This window comes from Aspergillus homomorphus (genome assembly GCF_003184865.1).
Source record: "Aspergillus homomorphus CBS 101889 unplaced genomic scaffold BO97scaffold_25, whole genome shotgun sequence".
In the NCBI taxonomy this organism is placed as follows: domain Eukaryota; kingdom Fungi; phylum Ascomycota; class Eurotiomycetes; order Eurotiales; family Aspergillaceae; genus Aspergillus; species Aspergillus homomorphus.
The window spans coordinates 192,458-209,565 of NW_020291911.1; the positions used below are offsets into that span (position 1 = coordinate 192,458).

Genomic DNA, 17,108 nt, shown 5'->3' on the forward strand with positions numbered 1-17,108 from the left:
GATGAGCCGGTGGCTGCAGGGACAAGATTTGCTTCTCTTTGCTTCTATCTGCTTCACGACAGATGACACAGAACGAGGAGGGGGAAAGGTTTCAACCCCGCAATTCCTGGTTTGATGAAAATTGCAAAACAACTTGTCAGAACTTCAGAAGAAGCGCGAGCGACAGACAGGCAGACATGGTGGAAGCCAACTGCAGTAACGAGACTAGGAAGTTTGGTGCAACTGCAGTCAGTGAAGCCAGCTGAGTGGGAAAACTGCCCGCCTGCGCTTTGGATCTGCGCACTTTTCCCGCCGGGCCAACCACTCAGGGGCGACAATTTAGGAGAATGGCCAGCCCGGCAGCCCCACGGGCCGCGTGTCCCATTTTGTTGATCGTTTTGCCCCGTTGATGTGAAAAGGTGCAAGCTGAACTTAGCCTCTTTGTCGTCAGCACATTTCATCTATCCCAGCCATCTTTCTACACTTTGATAGACTCAGCACTACTATGTCAATGTGCTTACCACCGTTCCATGGTGCCTGATATTACTCGGTAGTACCGTGTACGGAGGGGCTGGAAGATCACTCAATATGCCCTCTTCAACCTGCTACCGGCCGGTCCTTACACTTAACGAGTATGTGCAGTGTGCACACTCCGAATGTGCCTTGCCCACGGTTCCTCTCCCCTCTTCCCATCTGCTGCGTACTGTACCTGAAAGGACCACTTGTAGGGACAGAAAAGTGGACTGCTTCTCCAATCGGGAGGGTTCTATGTATAGTAGTGTATCCATGGTTGCTTGTCCGCCCACATATTGAGCGTCTGGCCGAGTGTTGCCGCCAGACTGCGCACAGTGGCAAACCAGACCACGACAACAGCCTTGAGCCTCACCAGGGAGTATGGGCTGACAGGATTCGCCTCCGAGCTTTGTACCTGGTGGGCAGGACAGTGGATTGCGATCAGCATTTTTCAAACCATGAAAATTGTAGACTTGAAGGTCCAATGATCCAATGAACCACAGCAGAATCCGGAGCCGGGTGTCTGGACGCGTGGACGCCGCGACCAGCCAACCTCTCGTGCGCCTACGCAAGTTCACAAACCAGCCTTGACCCTTCATTGATGGAACTTTTCCCTTGATAGGCATCCGCCGAGAGGGACCAATCAGTCGCTGGGCGCATACTGTACATGTCCAAGTCTGGGAAAGCTGATTCGTTCGGAGTTCTCAGACGTTTTTTCATCAACCTCAAACCAAACCACCCTGACCTTCTGCCCGCCTGCTTTGGGGTAATGGCATGAAAGATGAGAAAAAAGATCGACACGGTTGTTTCCTGCTTTCGCCAGTGCCTCAGGCGGGTATGGCTATTGTGGTCGAAAGTCAATGCCGGATAATTAAGCTTGAACGCCAGCCTTGGCAGCTGTCAGGGACCCTTGATTGAAGATACAGCTGAGATCTGTTTGTGGTCCATCTGGCCGTCTGTTCCCTTTGGTCCACGATATGTCAGATCACTTCCCAGACCTGCAGCACACAATAATTGCCACTTCCTGCCTAAATTACATACATCAACAGGCCATGATAAATCATGCAGGTTACGCAGTCACAGTAAAAGAACCACCCCGGCGTCCCCGATCTTCACTCTGATTATGGCCGTTCGGTTCCCATCTGCCTATCAATCCTGGCTAAAAGACAAGGGGGATGGTATCCACCTAAGTAATCCACTGCAGACAAAACTCCATCGCTCAATCTGGCAGGATGCGCGCCCATGGAGTAGAAATTTCGGGATGATTGTCTGTCCCAAACTGCTTTTCCCACATCCGGACGGAAAATGGAGGTCGATAGAGAGAAGACGGGACGATCGTACTCATAACCACAATGACATCAATGGGCCATGCCATGCCATGTCACGCCATTCCCCTTTTCATTCAGGGTCCAATGCCCAAACGGCTCCCTTCTACCCCCAAGGGTCCGGGTATCCGCGCCAATTGCAATTTGCGTGAACCGGAGACCGGGGGTTTATCCACTATTCAGCCAGATTTTTTTCACACTTCGTGGTTCGTTGTAGTGCCGCTGCCGCATGGTGCCCCTTTTGGGGGGATCGGTGGTGTTGATGCAATCCGCTCGTGAAGGGTACAACCACACTTGTACATGTACGAGTACTATAAGCGGACTTGTCGGCGGTTCTCAGCACTGTCGAGGTAACTCACCATGCGGCGATGCGGCGGATCATTTCTCCTGCAAACAATCAGTCTGGGAGATACGTAAGTGCACGTACAATACACCTAAAGGCCACCCGTATCACCGTAGCACGACGGAGTCATTGCGAGTCTCATGTATATCAGATCCCGAGTCCATGCCCGGTAGATGCAGGTTCCCGGCTGTTGTTCACCACCACAAGTAGACTCGACTCGCACCTTGAATCCCAACTCTCATCCAAGGTCTTGATGGAGTATCTCCAGCCAACCAAGATCCAGCATCAAAGACAGACAACAAATTGCATACGTACTCAAACCCCAACCACCTAGTATATCAATCACCCCAGCGTAGACATAGTCACTCTACATACTGCATAAAACTACTACGTACACATTACAACCACGAAGTAAAGATAATGCCATAACAGACCTAAATGAGGGCATTCCCAGCCTCCCATTCCACATCCCCAAGATACCTGATGAACCCCCCTCAACGAAGCACAATAACCACTAATCCCCCTCAACCAAATCCAGAAAAAAACCCCTGCATACATAGAAGACCAGAACCAGAAGAACGGGCGAGTACCAAATTAAATTCCCACTTCTGTCCTTAGCGGCTGTATCTAGTGGGCTTCCCGGAACTATTAGAAAAAAGCGTGTTTCAGGTTTGTTCTAACTCAGAGGTTTAGGTTTCTAGCGAATTCAATGGAGGGTTTTGGGGTTAAGGGTTTGGGGATGTGCGCGGTCCACTCGTTCTCTCTTCGCGAGCCCCTTTTCGAAGGTCTTTGCTTCTTGCTTTCGTCTTCTTCGGGCATACTGGGGAGCGGGGGAGTTTGCGGTGAGGTTTCGCTGAGTTTGTGGATGTTGGTATTGTTGGTGGGATGGGTTCATGTGTATTAGCGAGTAGAGGGGTGATTGGGGGGCACGGTCTGCTTTTATGATGATGGCTATTTGGCTTCGAAAGGAGGATCGGAACCAGGTACAGCGAGGGCTGCAAATACGAGCGTGCTACGGTGCTTCTGTGTCCATAACACAAGCTTCCGCTAGCTGGCTTGTTGCTTTGTCAGGCTGCATATGACCTGCACGAGAGGGAATACAGATTCGCCAGTGTAGTACACAGGACACAAGTCTGAGGTTGTGTCACATACATCAATCTTCAAATTCAGCTTGTATGTTCGCTCTATCGCAGAAGGTTCTATGATCATAAAATACATTCATTAAGTCGTCACTGCAATATTACAGAGATCATCTACAGCTATATCATTCCTCGTAAGCGCCCTCGCGGTCCTCGAACGTCATGAACTCATGATCAATGGCATCATCTCCCATGATAGCCTGCCAAGCATCCTTGACCGTGTCAATCAAAGAGTCATCAAATGCCAGATCAAGGCTCGACGGCGGGAGGCGGACGATACGGTCAGCTAGGTTGACAGACTGCACAGAGCCAGTCTCACTCCCAATAGCTCGTCCCAACTGCGTATAGCGGAGTGACCAAAGAACCTTCGCATCAGGACCAGCGGCAGATTCAAGAAGCTGCTGCACAGCACTCTCGATCAGAGCCTGTCCGTCGGAACCGGATATGCTCACACTACCATAGAGAACACCTGATAAACATATTAGCAAGATGTTGAGGACAAACACGCAGCAAGAGAAAAGGAAGGTTGCTCTTTATCAGTCTTCGTGAAGTTTACATCAACAGTGATCAGGCAATGTAGATAAGTTTTGAAGATAAGTCATCATAAGAGCAGAGGGACTGGGAAGGAACAGATGTGCAAAAGGGGGGAAACTTACATTGACCTGTTGGACACTCGCCAGTCTCGCTAGAGTGAACCAGAATGTAGACTGGAGGTGAATCATCGGCTTGCCCAAGAGCAGCACCTGGGAAAGCGACAACCGCTCCCACAGGTACTGGCCCGCCCTCAGCCGTGGTCGGAAAGAGGCTCCCGAGGGAAGATGAAACAACCGAGATAGACCGAGCCACTCTGTCACAATCGCAAGACGAGCGAGCTGATGTTGGAAGATCCCAATTTGAACCGACCACGAACTTGGTCTTGATGACCTCTTCGTTGGACAGTGACAGTTGAATGCGAGCACCCTCACCGTTACTATCCTCTGCAAGATGGCTGAGCGACTTAATACCAGTGTTTAAGACATAGACACCGCCGCCAACGGCAAGAGCGCGACACCCAACCTGAGAGATCTCGGAGCCACCACCCCACTTGACCGTGAGGCTTCCAAAGCCAGAGCCATATACACCCAACGAGGTCAGATGTCTCTTGATGCGAGACACGGCATATTGAGCTGATGTCTGCTGGGGAGAGGCTTGCGATAGACAGAGAGATAGTAAGGGTGTATGCAATTCGTCTGGCACTTTGAACTTGGATGTCAGGTACTCCGTCAAGGATACATCGCCGACTTCCTCTTCCAACGACGAGCCTTCTCCCTCAGCTTCATCAGAACTCTGTTGGGTCTGGCCGATGTGACGAATGAACCTCATCAGAGTCCGTTTGGACTTAACGCTGAGCATGTCATCTGCGAAAATATCCTCACGACTGCCAGGGACGCGATACAAGCGTTTATCGCCGCTATCTCCGGGTCTGTGGATCCACCAGCTGCCGACAGCTTGGAATTCGAGCTGTCGGTGAACCTTGGACGAGACCAAGGTCGGTATCAATTGGGAACGGGCATAGATAAGCTGAGGAGACAGAGAGAGGGTGTATGCTCGGGAAGCAGACAATTGTGTACCGCCCTCAGAAGATCCGTCTCCTCGCCAAACGCTAGCATCTTCGAACGAGTGGTCACCAGTCTCTAACTTATCCACACCCGTCAGACAGTGCTCAGATGTGGCGAGAGAACGATGGACATACCATTGTTGACTCTGTTGACCCACTCCTCGGCCTCCTGAAGGCTAAATGCAGCTTCGGGCCCCCCATAGTAGGGGTTCTTATCAACGTGAAGTACGTTCTTACCCGACCGAGACAGGGCTCTGTCAAGCACCCAACGGTCAGCAATGTATGTGACAAGCTTCCTCATTGAACAGAACTCACAGGGCTAGGAGAGACTGGGCCAGCCCAGTGCCGGAGATTGTTACATCCCATGGCGTATCCGCTAGTGACTCCATTGCGATGATGAATTGGCAGCATACAAAGCTAGAATGAGGGGCTTAGTGCTGTAATGTTGTTTGATGAGCAAAACCAGCTGCCGTCACGTTGGATGACAAGCTGTTGAACAACTTCGTAGAAGGACTATCCAGCCCATGGGTGGTGCAACCCAGACCATTCGTCTCAAGAACGAGAAGGTTTTTTGAGGAGAAAAAGAAATCGAAGGACGCGCGAAGAAATACATGACCCGCAGTGGTGGGTCACGTGATACACATCACCGGACCCGCTATCACCAGTCACTTGAGTATATATGCAATCTTCCTTACTGTGCCTTGCATAGTGTTGCGGCGCGGTAGGGACTGATTATCTGGTCTCCGAAAAGCTGTGATGCTCATAGTAAAATGAGCACGAAAGTTCAAATCATGAAGCCTGGTCCGTCTGAGAAGAAATAGCCAGAATTCACACTCGAGAAGAAACAAAGCTGCGGAGCAGAACATGTGCTTCCTTGGAGAACAGAAGCAAACACTAGATCCATCGAGAGATTATCTTATAGCTCACATAGTATCCTCTTTATACTACTTAAGTATACCAGTGGTGCTAGGCATTGATGCAGCTCGAAGTAAGCTCCCAACACATGCCTGAGGCTCGAAGCTCCATGCGCTACTCCTGATGCGGTTAGACAGAATCTGCAAGAACCGCTTAAGGAGCAAATCTCCCACAACGTCAGGTTTCTTTCCTCTTCACACCACTCCTGGTGCTCTGCACAGGCTTACTGCTGTCTCAACCGTAGCAGTATGTCGTCCACGGGCAAGCCTTCACTGGTCTTGTCTTTATAGGAGTGGTAGAAAGAATTCTCACTCTGTATCTGCTGCTCTGGATGGTAACATCTGATGGAAGCGGTTCGTTTTGTAGTGATACATTCCACTTTTCTAAATCTGTCTGCAAGTTCTATGAGCGTATGTCTACCCTAATCTGCAGATAGTAAAGCATAGCTTCCGTAGCTCATCCATTGAGCCGGGCTTTGCTGGATCGGCAAGAACCGTGGCTGTCAGTGCCATTCGACGTTCCCAATAGCAAGGCAGCCGATGCACGGTGCCTTGTAAGCGTCAATGGCCATCCTGGCCCCCAAATGACCAACATTCACTGTTCTGTGTCGCGGTGACAAGTGCATGTCGCTGGGTTGGCCCGATGTAGCTCTCCGTCGAAATTTGCCCGCAGCAATCCATCTCTATCACAGACCATCTCACTCGTCCGTACCCTCTTCCACGACTCTGGCGCGGATGATCTTGACCTCATCCATCGGTCTGTCCTCCCCATTCGTCTTCACGAGACCCATGCGCTGGATGACCCTCATACCGCTCTTGACGCGACCAAAGATAGTATGCTTCCCATCCAGCCACGGCGTTGGCGCAAGCGTAATGAAGAACTGGCTGCCATTGGTATTGGGTCCGCTATTCGCCATGCTGAGAATCCCAGCGCCAGTATGCTTCAGATTGGGGTTAATTTCGTCCTCGAACTTCTCTCCGTAGATAGAGCTTCCTCCTCGTCCCGTGCCGGTAGGGTCGCCCGTCTGAACCATGAAGTTGGGAATGATGCGGTGGAAAATGACGTCGTTGTAGTATCCTCTCTGCGCAAGGGTTGCGAAGTTCTTACACGTCTGTTCGTCACGTCACGGTAGAAATAAGCCAAAGCGAACCTCGAAATGGGGAGTGAACCTAGTCTTTTTGTGACTGACCTTCGGCGCATGCGCATTGTAGAGCTCGACGGTGAACGAGCCCTGAGCAGGATTAGCTATCTTTTCTCTGCGTAATTGCACGTAGACGTACCATGCTCGTGTCGAAGGCCACGTCAGTTGCCATTGTGAGAGATGAACTGATATCGGCGAACGAGGACGTGTAGAGGATGGAGGGGGCATCGGAAGGTCAGTCAAGGTGCGGCGGGAAAGTGAAGATTCGGCCTTGGCATTACATCGTCGCGCGGAGCAATGGGCCGCATCCTCATACACTGGTAAACACACGACTCGAACAGCCATGGATTGAGCACCTTCTACGAAATCCTCCACAGAAACACCTTGATCCTCCCTGCATAGGCTTTTGACCCTTTATCCAACTCAAAATATCCTGCTCAAGGCCTCCGCAGCCAAGATGGACGAAATCAGCCCTTTCGCGGAGTTCCTGGGCCAGGTCATCTACCAATTTACCCTCATCAAACCTCTCCTCCCAACCTACGGCCATCTCCTCCTGTCCGCGATATTCCCGATCTATATTGGAGCGCATGCAGCTCTGGCGAAACCATCCTCTGCCACGAAGCCGCCCAAGAAAGCCAAAAAGTCTGGGTACCAGTCGGATGACGATGATGTGGAGGAAAACAAAAGTGATGGCCACAGGATGGAAGGTCTCGCACCAAGCGACGCCTTGATGTTTCCTCTCACAGCTGGACTTACACTCGGCGGACTGTATCTCTTCATTAAATACAAAGGAGCCGAGACGCTGAACAAAATCCTCGGCTACTACTTCTCGCAGATGGGCCTCCTCTTCGCTATAGCTTTCTTGAAAGACTTTCTCTCTGTCGTCAGATCCTTCCTCTTCCCCAAGAGATACAGCTACTCGGGCCGAATTTGGAAGCAGAAGCCATCGGAGCAGGCGTTTACTGGCGCCAAAGGCGACCAAGACAGCTCTGAACCGGTGGAAGTGCGGCGTTCTCCCCTCCCAGGGATCCTCAGTCGGATTCCACTACCGAACGCTACGCGTACCGCGATCTGGAAACTTCGAAGCGTTCTATATTGGCGGGCTAAACTCCGCGTGCATGTGCGCCGCGTTGTGCGGGGCGAGACCTGGCTTGATATGCTGGATGTGCTGAGTACCTTCCTGGCATTACCCGCAATCGGTTACTTCACTTTCGTCACCAAGCCATGGTGGCTGACCAACTTCCTGGGTTTCAGCTTCTGCTACGGCACCTTACAATTCATGTCTCCGTCGACTTTCGTGACAGGGTCGCTGATTCTGGGATCTCTGTTCTTCTACGACATCTATTTCGTCTACTTCACCCCTCTGATGGTGACCGTCGCGAAGAAACTCGACGTGCCCATTAAGCTTCTTTTCCCCAGACCGCCTGTCTCTGGCGAGGCTACTGACACCGTCTCATTGGCCATGCTGGGACTGGGCGACATCATTATTCCGGGTATGATGGTAGGACTGGCACTGCGCTTTGACCTCTACCTCTACTACAAGCGGAAGGGCTTGCAGAAGGCTCGGGCGGAGGGCAACGGCGTGGAGTTCATCAAGCCTGTATATCAAACCGTCACCGGAGGCTGGGGGGAGCGCTTCTGGACGCGTTCTGTGGCGCCCAAGGAGCCTGAATTGCAGCCACCGTATCACGATGCTCAGTCTTTCCCCAAGACGTACTTCAAGGCTAGCATCGTTGGATACCTGGTGGGCATGGTCGCGACGCTGGTGGTTATGCAGATCTTTGACCATCCCCAGCCCGCTCTCTTGTACCTTGTTCCAGGTGTTTTGATCTCCCTGTGGGGCACTGCCTTGGTTAGAAACGAGATCGGCGAGATGTGGGAGTATAGTGAGGGGGAGGAGGACGAGGAGGAAGAGAAGGGTGACGAGAAAGAAGAGGACAAGAAGGAACAGACCGAGAAGCAAGAGAACCTAGGCTTTTTCGCCCGTGTTCTCTCCTTTTGCAAGCAGGCCGACAATAATCCTGGTGAGACATCCGAAGAAAAGGATAAGAAGGCGGCAGATGACGAGGACGAGAAGAAGTCCAACGCTTCCAGTGGCAATGTGGAGGACCGGGAGGTCAAGGACTGCGAACTGTTCACTATATCCCTCTTCTACCCCCGCAAGTCGAAAGCACACAAACCCAAAAGCCCAACGCCCAGCACCAAGTCGAGTGCGGACGAAGAGAACTGGTCGGTTGTTGGCGCCGAGGGTGACAGTGAGCCCCCGACCAAGCGTCGTCGGCGGAGTCCTCGCCATGCGAACGCAACCAGTCCGTGAAGAGGGATTATCAGATCGGATGAAATTTCAGAGTTGCACACCCTGCTGCATTCAACCGATGCATGTTGACCTACATTGCTCGGCTTAAACTGGCTACGAGGAACGAAAAAGAAATGACGAAGAATTGGTATCATTTACATGTAACATTAGCTAGCTAGTTTGGCATTTGCTAGAGAAAGGAGAACAAAAAAAAGGATAACAAGGAACAATCTCAACACTGCTCCAAGATCTGCTTCAGACTCTCCCACCTGGCAGCGGCGACATCCAGCAACTGCTTCAACTCACGACTATCAACGGCCCACCCACCATTCTTCTCCATCTTCACAATAACCGTCTTACCCTCCCCACCCACCACCTCCTTATCCACAACCAAACAAACCCGCTCCTGACTCAGTCCCTCCTCATACCCATCAGGATCCGCCAGAATCCACCGACGCAGCATTCCCCGTTTGGCGGTATCCTCAATCTCCCTCTCCTCATCAGCATCAGGCACAATCACCGCGCGCCAACCAGCCGCAGCATCAGCCTCAAAGACACAGAACGAGCTCGCAACCGGCAATCCACGCAGCGTCAGCTTCCGGGCCTCAGAGACGACATCCGAGCAAACGACCATCTCATTATCGACATCCCACCACGCACGCGGCAGCTTCGTGTCGCGCAATGCCGCCAACACCGCCGCCCACGCCGCGTCGAACGGATTTCCCGCCAACGAAACAATCATGATATCAATATACAGCACCCAGAACGCCTTGATCTCCTTCTTCGTTGCCGCACTATTCTCGTCCCGTTCCCCTTCCGCATCCACATCCACATCCACATCCATCCGCCCCCCCTCTTCACCCGTAAAGCTAGGCCCCTCGTACCAAACCCGCAGATCCTCCGCCCGCACCAACCGCGTACTATGCAGCAGCGCCAGGATCTGATACGACAGGGACTGTGCGAGCGCTGACGGCGGCGCGCCGGGCACGAACCCCGGGGCGCAGCCTGTGCTCAATGAGAGGTTCGGCACCAGGAGGTTGAGGTCCTGGATTTGCGATTCTTCGGCGTCGGCGGAGTTGGAGCTGGAGTTGGACTTCGGGGCCGCGGGGGAGGAGGAGGAGGAGGAGGAGGAGGAGGAGGCGGAGGCATGCGAGACGCTCCAAGAGGCGATGTCGGTTGTTGGGAGGAGCTCGGCGCGCACGCCGCAGACGGCTGTCGTGTCGCCTACGCGCACTACGGCGCTGCCGTTCGTGTGCGTGAGGGAGCCTGTGTTGGCGGAGGTGGGCCGGAACTGCGAGGGGGCGCGCCCGTTGGCGCGGATGGAGAGCTGGTTGCTGGAGGCTGGTGGGGAAAGGTGCGCGAGGAGGTACGCGTGAGGTTGAAGTCGGGCGAATTGGGACGGGGGCAGCGTGAGGGCTGGTGGTGGTGCTGGTGGCGCTGGAGAGGCCATGGTTCCTTGTACGAGGTGGGTTGGTTGGGCTGGTGGTCTGTTTCTTCAAGTATGTGTATGTATGATTGATTGGAAAGTGATTTCAGAAATGGCAGGATTGTGTAGTGAGTAGTCTGAGACTCTGTCGCAGAGTGGGTGAAGGTAGGTTGGTTGGTTCGTTGATGGAGCAAATTGAGTTGCATTTTTCGGCGGCAGAATTGGGGGGCATCTTGAAAGCGGTGAGGGTGGAGCTCCGGCATTAAAGCCTCTAGACCAAGATAAAGCTGCTATCGCTCGTTCGGTTCGGAGTGGATTCTCTCCACGATGTCTAGCTTGGAATATCATGGTCTTGTGTCACGAGAAAGTAGAAATAATGACTAGCATAATCATGTCCCCAAATCGAAGTATCAATTCTCATATCGGAAAAATCGTGTCATTTGTGTAAAAGGAGTCCTACAAAGCTAACTAGCTTCGAACTACGATGATTCTAGATATTATGTCTAGTATCCGCTCTTGGTTCAGATGTTTCACTGAACCCTGGACATACGCATTGTCGAACGGCGAGTGCAGGAAGGCACAAAAAAGAGAGGACCACCCGGGACTGGGATTCGAACTCAGACCTTCGATGGAGCGAATGGGTTTACCCCGAACGCGCCGCCGTGCTGACCGCTACACTACCCCGGGTCTTGTTAAAAGACGCCGACCATTCAAGCATAACAGTCATTCGAGGCCTAGTTCAAAGGCCCCAGAGTGTGTGTAGCAGACAGAAGAAGAATGGTCAGATCGGTCGCATGACGCCGGTCGCATGCGACACCGTCCGCCACTTCCAGGAAGTCAGGACCATACCAAGCGCATGCGCCCTGGGTGTGCCTTCCTATAGTCCAAGTTATACCATGCAAGCTCCATATAGTCCGGCCCTTCCCCCAAAACCGCTAACGTTCGCATCGATCTAGCGCTGAGGCTCTAAAAACCAAAGCGCGGGGAGAAATGTGCTTTCCCCATGTCGAGTAGAGGATCTAGAAACTTCGTGGGTGTATGAATCGGAGGGAGCGCAAAAGAAGGGAGGAAAAAGAGGATGTTGCCGGTGCTGGGATTCGAACCCAGAGCGCCCTCAAGATAATGGAGTGTTATCCACTTACACCACACCGGCGATTGTTAGCGAAGAACCGGAAATCGCTACCTAGGTATTAGTACTGAATCTGCGCGCACTGGTCCCAGTCTGAGTGTCTCCCCAAGCGCTTCGCATGTAGAAAAGCAGAGTTGGTCGCCATTTTCGCCGGAAATGATTTTGCACCGAATCTGACGCCGAGTACTTGACGTGGGCTATTGCTTGCGGCTCTCTCTATCGTTCAACGAAGTATTGCTGCTGGCTACTAACCGTGTATGATTTGGGAGGGCGCAAAAGAGGAAGCCGGCGCTGGTGTTCGAACCCAAGAGCTCCTGTAAACTCGTGTCGGGGGAAGGCGTGTTACCAGTTACCCCACCTCACAGCACACTAGTGGCTGTTGCAAAGAACGCTTTCTTGATCGCTCACTAGCTCGGCAGGGCGCATAGGCGGGTGAGGACATGAGGAGAAAGACACAGGTTGCGGGTGTTGACTGAGACCTCAGTCCCCTCGCCGGGCGCAAGTTCTCACCCGCATCGGCGTTTGATTGTCTGGGTATTGTTCCTTGTTCATCATGTCGACACTGCGCGTACGGATGGCGAGGCCATTGATGGGAAAAGATAAAAGGAAAGGTAGATTTCCGGTGCTGGGATTCGAACCCAGGGCGGCCTGGCAAAACATGGAGTGTTTCCCACCTACACCACCTCGGCGAGCTGGTGCCGCAGTCCGCAAAATTGTTCCTAAGCTGATTGCGCGCGAGCTCATCGTGATGAGGTCATACGGACAAGCGAACGAAAAAGAAAAAGAGGATGCCAGAGCTGGGATTCGAACCCAGATCGTCTCGTTTATCACAAGGCATGTTCTCCACTTACACCACCCCGGCGAGTTGTTGTCAAAGTGTTGTCCTTTGTCGATTCTATAGTGGCCAGCTGCTGCAGTAGAGGTACGCTGAAGAGAAAATGGTCTTTTTAGATTGAGTCTTATGATTCAGGATACATGGCGAAGACATTCGAGGAATGTCTTGAAACCACTGTCGAGATAATTCTGACAGAAGATAGTTGTGGATGGGAAAAGAGCGATGGTTGAGAAATATTTTTGAGCAACGCGGGTAATTTCTGGGCGGGAGGGGGAGCGGGCTTCTTTATATACGCGGTGGTGGGTCCGATCCGTGCACTCCCGCACAGAAAAGCTGCCTGTAGAGGTGTGGGCGGTGGAACACTCAAAAACGGATTAGTGGCTACAACACTGCATCCACTGGGCACCGATTCACAACTAGATCAGGTAGATGCCTATCACATGGATGTCAATGGTACGATGAATTGGGCCTATTTTTAGATGAACAGCTGGTGTTGAGGATAGGATAGCTCCTTCAAAAGGGACCCATCATACCCAAAGCTTGAAAACAGCCTGATACATTTTCCTGTCTGTACTATCTTTTCGGAAGTGTAATATCCCAGTGTTGGGAAGTTTGGAACGGTTGGCTGCACGACACTCAGGCCTTGCGTCTATAATAGACAGTCCTCTATAGTGGAGTAATCCAGGCAAATCATATATATAAACATGGAGCCAGTTTATACGCACGAAGGATGGAATGATGACAGAAATTGGATCGAACGCCGCCCAGGAAGATGATGTGCGTTCTATAGAAAGAGAGATGCAGCTAGCAAACAGGGTATCCATGATATATCGAGAACAAAATGCCCAAGAGATGCAATGCGAAAGTAGAGTCAGAGGTGAAGACAATTCTAGTTAAGTAGTGGCGGATTAACGCTTCGCGTGATCGTCATCAGCCTTGCGTTTCCTATTCGAGCTATCGTCAGCATCAAAAAGCCTGGAATCCTCCATGAATTGCACTCCGTGGTCTTCCTGGTCGTCTTCTGCCTCAACCTTTTCCCAACCATCATCTTCTTCTTCATTCGATGACTTGCGCTGGAGACTGGGGGAGTCTGGACGGTCTTGCTTCTGGCTGTTCACATGCACGTGCTCGTCATCGTTCCACTGCAGGACGAGCTTGACGATCCTCGCTCCAGAGGGTTTCAGGCGGCGGTAGTAGTTCTCAACAACGCCGTCCTCTAATTGGAAGCCACGCGCAAGGTACCATTTCAGACCGTCTTCATTGGCTTCGTGCACGTGTGCCGTGACAGTGCGAATATTGTAATGTTTCACGAGGTCTGAGACATGAAGAGCAGAGGTTGATTTTGATGACACAGAAGAAGACGGGGGTACATATAGTAAGGAGTTGAGCAGTGAGGCTGCAATTCCAGAGCCCCGATATGGCGAGAGAAGGTGCAGAGTCTGAATGTACAGGTTAGTCGGTCCTTGCTGCGCGGAGTGGGATCGCGCCTGCAAAATCTCTGCGGTGGTAGAAGGCAGTCGCTCTAGACGACAACGAATACCCCCAATGACCTTGTCAGTGCCGGCCGTTGGTGCTTTAAAATTGGCCGACGAAGGAGGCGAGGTGGATGTGGGCGCAGCGGCCACCGGATGATCATGATAAATGGCCACGCGGGACAGCGACGCGATCACGGGGTCGGTGATCGTGGCTGTGTAGAAAGAATTCGGGTAGCGAATGGGCAGCAGCAACCCCGTGATCCGGGTGAGAGAGGGTATGTGAGCTGTGCCCACGACTTCAATCGTGACATGCGGGTGCGGAGTTGGGTGGCCTGATGCGATGCGATGGGGATACGCGGCCGGTTCAAAGGGCGTCTCCTTGGAAGAATGGGGCTGCACTTTGGTGGGTAGATTCACTGGGAACGGGTTCGACGAGGAGGTAGGGAGACAAGATGGTGGATAATTTAGTGGTCGATTATGTCCGTTTTGGGGAGGGGAGAGAGTCGACACTGAAGCCTGAGGGGCAGACAAAGGTGGAGAGGTGGGCACTTTGGATTGATGCGCCTTCGCGAAGAATTGGTATGCCATGGTAAACGGGAGATGGGACACAACAAGCAGTATAAGTCCAAATTGAACAGGCTACTGTTCCTTGACTCGAGGCAGCACAGCGCTATATCATCGGTTCAAGAGTCAAAGGAAATGGGGAGAAAGTGAACGAGGGGAGAGACGCTAGAAGAGGGGAAAGACGCGATCCAAAGCGGTGGACGAGGAAAACGCGGAGATGCGATAAGATAAGATCGGGCGGTCGGACCGGGCTCGAAGAGGCAAAGGCCAGCGCCGAAAGAGCCTCTCGCTCTCCACGGCCCCCCCGATCCAGGATTGCCCCCGGGTGTTGCGCCTGTTGCTTGCTCCCTAGGCTCTATTCACCCTCATATTTCTGCCGACCAGCTTCTAGTCTATATATATGAATACCTTTTTGAGTATCAAGGTTAGTGGACCCTCTGTGGTGGGATGACTGGTGTAGCGCGCAACCCGCTGATTCTCCCTACCGCAGGCTGTTTCCCGCCCCCGGTTAATAGACGCCCCTACAACCAACACACAGATGGGCACTACCTTTCATCGGCTGTGTGTGTTAATGACTTGAGATAACTTACATCACTACTGCCCCACGTTCCTTTACGTCCTTCACAGCCTCGTCAGACCGGACCAACACGCGCTGAACTGTCTATTACGACATCGTCGTAACCTATCCGCATCCGTTCGGCGACCAAGGGACTCCGAAACAAAATTTGCTCGAACAACCTGCACAGAAACTGCATGGAGATTTGGCATTGGTATTGTTGAAATCCTGGAACTGTTGCGAGATTACTCTCTATCATACTGGCCAGTCTTTTGGGAGAGTCAACCTCATATTTGGAACAAAACATATTGGTCGAAAGGTGCGTTCGAATTGTCGCTTTCGCATAGCAGCCATCATTCGATAGAATGCCACCGGAACATTCACTTCAAACCCGATCTCCTCTTCCTAGTGTTAAATAGTGCCGACCGACACACTTTTCACGGTCGCAGCCTTTCTTGTCCTTGTGCTCTCTTCTCGCATGCCCCTCTCCATGAGACTACAGTATCTAACACTTGCACTCTAGAACAGCAGGCTTAACGATGGGCGAGTCAAACGGAACTGAGGGACGTGTGAATTCTTTCCCTCCCGGAACGATAGCAAAATTGGTAAGTGTTTCATCATTGCTTCATTTTGAGGATAATACCTCCGTTGGCCAATAGTCGCGCTCTAGCCTACAGAACACTAACATGGTGCAGACTTGCGATATTCTGAATGACACGTTCTATAACATCATCCACGACATAGTCGCCAAAGTTCATCGCGATGAGAAGGTTTCACGCATGCGCTCGGCCGTCGTTGCAGCCAGACAGAAGGCAGATGAGGAGGCAAACAGGCGCCGTGAAGAAAGCGGCAAACCGGCGAGCACGTTCAAGCCTGGCGACCTCGATTTCGAGGAGCTAAAGGACATCCGCGTGGAAACCGACGGAGCCATCTTCGATGAGGGCAAGGTCTACTTAAAAGGAAATCCTTTGCAGACTACCAAGGAGATCATCTGTCCTGACTGTCGACTGCCTCGCCTCTTGTACCCTGTGACAGGCATCGGAGCTCGTGCCCCTCCCGACCCGTACCGCGAGTACTGCCAGAAGCAACCGACGATCAGCAAGCCTGGGCACGACGTTCATGGGAATCCCTTCGTGACGGATAAGTTGAATCCCAAGAAGAAGAAACAGCCCGCCGCGTCGAACACCCCAGCGTCGAGCCCGCCCACGACCCCCGACGGCTCATTCAAGCAGGCCGCGCCGGAAAAGATGACATTCCCGACCGTGAAGTGTCCAAACTGCCCCAGATACTTCGTCGTGACCCGAGTCGCGCAGCACCTCGACCGCTGCCTGGGTCTGTCCGGCCGGCCGCTGGGTGGCCGCAACAAGACACCCCTGGAAAATGGCAATAGCACCCCGAGCTCAGCCCCGCCTAAACGCCCCTTGCTCGACGAAGATGGCCCTCCCACCATGAACAAGAAGAAGAAACTGGGTGCCCCCAAGAAGCTGACGGGAAAGAAACCCACCCCTCCCAGCAGCAAGCTGAAAAACGGCCTAACACCCGACATGGCTGCCGCAGATGATGGCTTCGGGGAACCTGAAATCAAAAGCGAAGCCAACGGCGATCATTCATAAGATGAGGGGTAGCCCGGGGTACCTCCCTCGCTCTATCCATCCTTGACCACCTCTGTTCCCCATTCTCTACCACTTTCATCAAGCATTACTCTTTTGTTCTTCCCCCTTCTTTCTTTCTTTTCAGGGCAAAACATGGGGTCAATCATTTTTCTACAGTCAGGGGAGACGAGACATTTGGACATAAAGTCTCCATTTGCCATAACGAACCATTTTTTTGACGTAAATACCCGGCATCGAAGGCGTCAACGGGCGAGGACCATCG

At 52.4% G+C, this 17,108-nt stretch overlaps 7 protein-coding genes and 3 non-coding genes across 10 annotated transcripts; 2 read left to right on the top strand and 8 right to left on the bottom strand.

Annotated features, from left to right (window-relative positions):
- Positions 1–414: 414 nt before the first annotated feature.
- On the bottom strand, positions 415–1,366 carry BO97DRAFT_109572 (uncharacterized protein). Its single transcript, XM_025689895.1, has one exon. It carries the CDS (start codon positions 1,116–1,118, stop codon positions 585–587), a length of 534 nt encoding a protein of 177 aa, XP_025550141.1. The 5' UTR covers positions 1,119–1,366; the 3' UTR covers positions 415–584.
- A 2,058-nt stretch (positions 1,367–3,424) lies between these two features.
- Positions 3,425–5,285, bottom strand: BO97DRAFT_425942 (putative Rab geranylgeranyl transferase escort protein; the record flags this gene model as incomplete). The annotated part of the gene is made up of 4 exons (XM_025697104.1): positions 3,425–3,768; positions 3,956–4,972; positions 5,032–5,150; positions 5,212–5,285. The coding sequence occupies 4 exons, from the start codon at positions 5,283–5,285 to the stop codon at positions 3,425–3,427; spliced, it is 1,554 nt and encodes a 517-aa protein (XP_025550142.1).
- Positions 5,286–6,186: 901 nt separating this feature from the next.
- cyp1 (putative peptidyl prolyl cis-trans isomerase (CypC)) lies at positions 6,187–7,167 on the bottom strand. Its single transcript, XM_025693898.1, has 3 exons — positions 7,092–7,167; positions 7,001–7,042; positions 6,187–6,922 (listed from the first exon to the last, which is right to left on the bottom strand). The coding sequence occupies exons 1-3, from the start codon at positions 7,122–7,124 to the stop codon at positions 6,509–6,511; spliced, it is 489 nt and encodes a 162-aa protein (XP_025550143.1). The 5' UTR covers positions 7,125–7,167; the 3' UTR covers positions 6,187–6,508.
- A 120-nt stretch (positions 7,168–7,287) lies between these two features.
- Positions 7,288–9,473, top strand: BO97DRAFT_406496 (aspartic endopeptidase). Its single transcript, XM_025695431.1, has one exon. The coding sequence runs from the start codon at positions 7,683–7,685 to the stop codon at positions 9,267–9,269; it is 1,587 nt and encodes a 528-aa protein (XP_025550144.1). The 5' UTR covers positions 7,288–7,682; the 3' UTR covers positions 9,270–9,473.
- BO97DRAFT_406497 (3' exoribonuclease family protein) lies at positions 9,419–10,847 on the bottom strand. The gene has a single exon (XM_025695432.1). It carries the CDS (start codon positions 10,696–10,698, stop codon positions 9,481–9,483), a length of 1,218 nt encoding a protein of 405 aa, XP_025550145.1. The 5' UTR covers positions 10,699–10,847; the 3' UTR covers positions 9,419–9,480.
- Positions 10,848–11,270: 423 nt separating this feature from the next.
- BO97DRAFT_t180 lies at positions 11,271–11,361 on the bottom strand. The gene has a single exon. It is a non-coding gene; the product is annotated as a tRNA-Arg (tRNA).
- Positions 11,362–11,756: 395 nt separating this feature from the next.
- Positions 11,757–11,827, bottom strand: BO97DRAFT_t179. The gene has a single exon. It is a non-coding gene; the product is annotated as a tRNA-OTHER (tRNA).
- A 765-nt stretch (positions 11,828–12,592) lies between these two features.
- On the bottom strand, positions 12,593–12,665 carry BO97DRAFT_t178. Its single transcript has one exon. It is a non-coding gene; the product is annotated as a tRNA-Tyr (tRNA).
- Positions 12,666–13,187: 522 nt separating this feature from the next.
- BO97DRAFT_406498 (GNAT family N-acetyltransferase) lies at positions 13,188–14,813 on the bottom strand. The gene has a single exon (XM_025695433.1). It carries the CDS (start codon positions 14,699–14,701, stop codon positions 13,547–13,549), a length of 1,155 nt encoding a protein of 384 aa, XP_025550146.1. The 5' UTR covers positions 14,702–14,813; the 3' UTR covers positions 13,188–13,546.
- A 959-nt stretch (positions 14,814–15,772) lies between these two features.
- Positions 15,773–16,846, top strand: BO97DRAFT_415495 (SGF11 family protein; the record flags this gene model as incomplete). Its single annotated transcript, XM_025696396.1, has 2 exons — positions 15,773–15,838; positions 15,929–16,846. The coding sequence occupies 2 exons, from the start codon at positions 15,773–15,775 to the stop codon at positions 16,844–16,846; spliced, it is 984 nt and encodes a 327-aa protein (XP_025550147.1).
- Positions 16,847–17,108: the final 262 nt, after the last annotated feature.